General features: G+C 51.9%; 1 protein-coding gene across 1 annotated transcript in view; it reads left to right on the top strand.

The window, feature by feature from the left end:
- The window catches only part of ABCA3 (ATP-binding cassette, sub-family A (ABC1), member 3), a 25,117-nt gene extending 23,722 nt beyond the window's left edge, over positions 1–1,395 (top strand). Inside the window, exons 28-30 of the mRNA XM_010005053.1 lie at positions 1–158; positions 266–339; positions 1,186–1,395. Of these exons, the coding sequence (XP_010003355.1) occupies positions 1–158; positions 266–339; positions 1,186–1,317 (364 nt within the window). The 3' untranslated portion in view covers positions 1,318–1,395. The remainder of the gene's footprint in view (positions 159–265; positions 340–1,185) is intronic.
- The last annotated feature ends 303 nt before the right edge of the window (positions 1,396–1,698 follow it).

Raw genomic sequence — 1,698 nt, 5'->3', positions numbered from 1 at the left:
CCTGGCCATCATGGTGAACGGGCAGTTCAAGTGCCTGGGCAGCCCCCAGCACCTGAAAAGCAAGTTTGGCAGTGGCTACACTCTGCTGGCCAAGACCCGGGGCGAGGAGGAGGGCGAGCTGCAGGCCTTCAAGGCCTTTGTGGAGAAGACTTTCCCAGGTACCCTGAGCTGGTGGAGTGGGTGCCTTCCGTGGGAGGGCAGGATGTTTCTCAGGAGCTTCAGCAGGTTTCCTAACTCAGAACCTCTCCTTGCTGGTCTCTCCCAGGCAGTGTCCTGAAACACGAGCACCAGGGCATGGTGCACTATCACTTGACCAACAAGAACCTCAGCTGGGCACAGGTAAGGAGGACGGTGGGGCAGCCCCATCCCTGCCCCATCACCTGCTCTTAATGCTTTGCTTTCATGCTCAGCTCATCTTCGTTTTCCTCCAGAGCCACTCTGTCCAAAATCCAGCTAATACCTAAAAAATAAACAAACTAAAAGGTGTTTTTTCTTCGTGACCTTTTCCCACCTCCTGGCCCAAAAGGGTCACCAGTGTATGGCCAGTGTGTGAGCCAGGACCACACCATCCCAGCCCCCCCAGGCTGGCTGCCCTTGACTGCAGCCTGCAGAGGGAGAGCACAGTCTCCCTGGGGGAAAAAAAGGGCTGATTTTGCTCTTTTTGTTATATTTATATCTCAAAATGTTTCATGAAAGCTCTGCAGCAGGAGGGTGCTGGAAGGGAGGTCTTTTGTAGCTGCATCCTTACTACCCTGCATCTCCCTGCTGGGAATGTGGACCAGGGTGATATATAGATAACAGATTGAGCAGAAACCTTGGGTTGGGAACCCAGGCAAGGGATATTTATAAAAAAAATAATAAATCAATCATTTTGGTTGGAAAAGACCTTGATGATCAAGTCCAACCATTAACCCAGCACTGCCAAGTCCACCACTAAACCATGTCCTTAAGCACCACGTCTAGATGCCTTTTACATATATGTATGTATCATATATAGATGTAAAATGTATATTAAACCCATATTTTAAAATGGGGTCAAGAACTCTGCTAAATAATCCATCTCCTGCCTTCCCACCACCCTCCTGACTTCCCACCACCCTCCTGCTAGAGAATATTTTGCTTCCCCAGGTCTCCCTGGAGGAAAAAGCTGAGGTTCTCCTGCAGTAACAGTCGTGTCCCTTGCAGGTCTTTGGAGCCTTGGAGAAAGCCAAAGAGAAGTATCACTTGGAAGACTACTCGGTGAGCCAGATATCCCTGGAGCAGGTCTTCATGAGCTTCACTCGCTTCCAGCACTACACAGAGGACAGAGGGAAATGAGCTGAAGCCCCCATTGGTGCCCTTCCTCATGGACTGGCCCTGCTGCCTATACATAGTATATATAGAGACAGTAATTTATATATTGGCGTGTCTTAAATAATGTATAAGTGTAAGAAACTCTTCACTGGGGGGCGAGGGTGGTGTCAGCCCTTCTGCCATCCTCTGGAGCACAAGGGGTCTGCGTGTGGGGGGCACTACTGCTCTCCAGCCTCCCTTCCCATCTGGACAGCAGAAAACTAAGCCCGAGGGACCAGGGAAAAGCCAGGGTGGGTGGAGGGGACGGGGTGGCAGGGGAGGAGCAGGATGTTGTCCCCCTGGCACCTGCCAGGACGCTGCTCCGTGGCCTTTGCCTGCGGGTCGGTGCCGTGTCTCGGGGGGTGG

The sequence above is a fragment of the Chaetura pelagica genome, unplaced genomic scaffold (assembly GCF_000747805.2).
Source record: "Chaetura pelagica isolate M959 unplaced genomic scaffold, ChaPel_1.0 scaffold309, whole genome shotgun sequence".
Taxonomy (NCBI): domain Eukaryota; kingdom Metazoa; phylum Chordata; class Aves; order Apodiformes; family Apodidae; genus Chaetura; species Chaetura pelagica.
This window is presented reverse-complemented; position numbering and strand designations above follow the sequence as displayed.